This window comes from Aplysia californica, unplaced genomic scaffold, assembly GCF_000002075.1.
Source record: "Aplysia californica isolate F4 #8 unplaced genomic scaffold, AplCal3.0 scaffold00078, whole genome shotgun sequence".
Taxonomy (NCBI): Eukaryota; Metazoa; Mollusca; class Gastropoda; order Aplysiida; family Aplysiidae; genus Aplysia; species Aplysia californica.
Window position 1 is genome coordinate 174,257 of NW_004797348.1, and position 2,150 is coordinate 176,406.

The 2,150-nt window shown below is 38.7% G+C and overlaps 1 protein-coding gene across 1 annotated transcript in view; it reads right to left on the minus strand.

Annotated features, from left to right (window-relative positions):
- Positions 1 to 1,680, minus strand: part of LOC101855089 (uncharacterized protein C2orf42 homolog) — a 22,761-nt gene extending 21,081 nt beyond the window's left edge. Inside the window, exon 1 of the mRNA XM_005094213.3 lies at positions 1,496 to 1,680. Coding sequence (XP_005094270.1) covers positions 1,496 to 1,502 — 7 coding nt within the window. The 5' untranslated portion in view covers positions 1,503 to 1,680. The remainder of the gene's footprint in view (positions 1 to 1,495) is intronic.
- Positions 1,681 to 2,150: the final 470 nt, after the last annotated feature.

Consider the following 2,150-nt stretch of genomic DNA (forward strand, 5'->3'; position numbering starts at 1 on the left):
ACTGTAACTATTATTACAACCTTCTATGCTTGTGTGCAAGTTGAAAGAAAGTCCATTAAACAACGTGTGAATTCATTCGCATGAGTACCTTGTGCCTTGTGTCACAAGTGATAGATGGCATCATGCTAGGTCACATTGAAGATTTTGTACATGAAGAGCAGGTGGAATTGATAGAAAACGCCAAAAGTACACCTTGAAGATTCATGCAAATCATCATAATCGTCTTGTTGGCCAAGAGCAAAGGTTTTTTATCCATGTCGTACCCTCTCTTTGTCATTTTCTTTTTTCACATGTGAGATTCCCACTTGGCCTGGGTGATGTTGTCAGACTCAAAACTCACATTTAATTCATATAGGCATAGATCTTTTTTGGCTTATATATCGACATGTTCTTTCCATCTGGCACCATATTAATTCATTTGAATAGTCTGACATACAAGGCAAATTGTCCCGGACTAGTGCAGGCTGTTTTGAAAAACCGATGAAAGCTCCGAAAAATTACAGAATCAAGGATCAAGAAAAAGTTTTCCACAGCTTTGCTGGCAATAGTAGGAGGGGACCTTCGGAAGCATGTCCACAAATGTTAACAGAAATTCCTTGGCTTGCTGGCCCCTTGTTTATTGTTTGGTGATGCAACTGGCTGCGACTCTTCTAATGCACTCTTTGCAAAGCTGGAGGATCCAGGTTGTCATTGCAACAAGTGCCCTAGAAAGTAATTCAGGATCAGATAGACAGACAGAGTCACCGACGATGAAGTAATTTAAAGAGAACAGTACAAAAGAAAGGAGTGGAGATGGATTGGATTGCGCACCATCGTGAAATTAAGCAGCTCCATAACAAAGAAATCCACTGGTCAAACGATCAAGTGGAAGTCAACATGGAACCTGTAGAAAAGTCGTTGAGAATGCAGACAAAAGTGGAAAGACACTTGAAGGATATGAAGAAGCTTGCCCCGGGAGGGAGCGGAAAGTGTTTGTCCGTAGGCTACAAGGCTACAAGGTGAGACAGGTGATATGAAACTGGCATGGGCTCTTTTAGAGCATTTTACTATGGGTGAGCTCGGTCATAGCTGATATCAACATACTCCTGCAAACTTTGATCTTCTGGTAATTCTGTTTCAGCTAATAAACCCTAATGTGCGTTTTTCATCTGGGTGTGTCGACTTTGCAGTACTCTTTCGAGTTGAGAAGACCGTTCACACAGGTCTTTCTCTTTCCCTACGTCAAAGTCCAAACAAAGACAAAGATCTAGCTGTTCTGCCTTTGTCTTTCAATAGTAAGTAGTCATTTGATTTTGTTTAGCGATCTTATCTGTGTTTCAATTCATTATTTTTTAATAGTCCTATTTCTTGAATTGTACTGCTTATAGATAGATAGAGAGATCTAATAGACAGAGATAGAGAGATGATAGAGATAGAGACAGATGAGAGAGACTGACGATAGTCAGTGTGACTGTGTTGTTACGTTTACGTGACAGACAGCAGCTGTCTTGCTTACCCTGCATTTTCCTGATTCCAAAGAAGCTTTCTAGGTGGGAATCTCTTTACAGTATCCTACCTTTAACAGGTAAAGACAACTGGGATTTTACTCCTTTCACTGAAGCAATTTACAAACTCCAACATTACTTAGACCAATGTTTGTTTTCATTGACGAATATCGCCATTTTGGAAATGACTTAAACGTACAAGGTCACGGATTGGTTAGATCCGGGTACGTAATATGTACCTGCACTTCATTGGTCAAAAGCTCGGGAGGTTTCATTATTATTTTAGAATTATGTTTGGACACATTTTGTACTTTGTAAACTTTAAAATCTGTATTACGAATAAAAAAATTTTTAGAATCTAAAATTCAAGCCTGAATTGTAATAATCTTAAAACATGCTCTATAGGCAAACGTACAAAGTAGTTCTGATAAATATTATCCAAAATTCTCACTAAGCAATTTCGAAGAGAGGTAACCGAGAAAAGACAAAATGACGTAAGGGAAGTAACAAAACTAGATCTATACTATACGCGAATCTTACTTTTTTTTCGCCCAGACACAAGATTTTAGGCCTTGTGTTGTTGCTAAAATTGACCTAATGTTCTTCAAGTAAAACTTATAGCCCATGGTGCATTTTTATCCGGTTAAACCGTTCAACTGAGCGGAT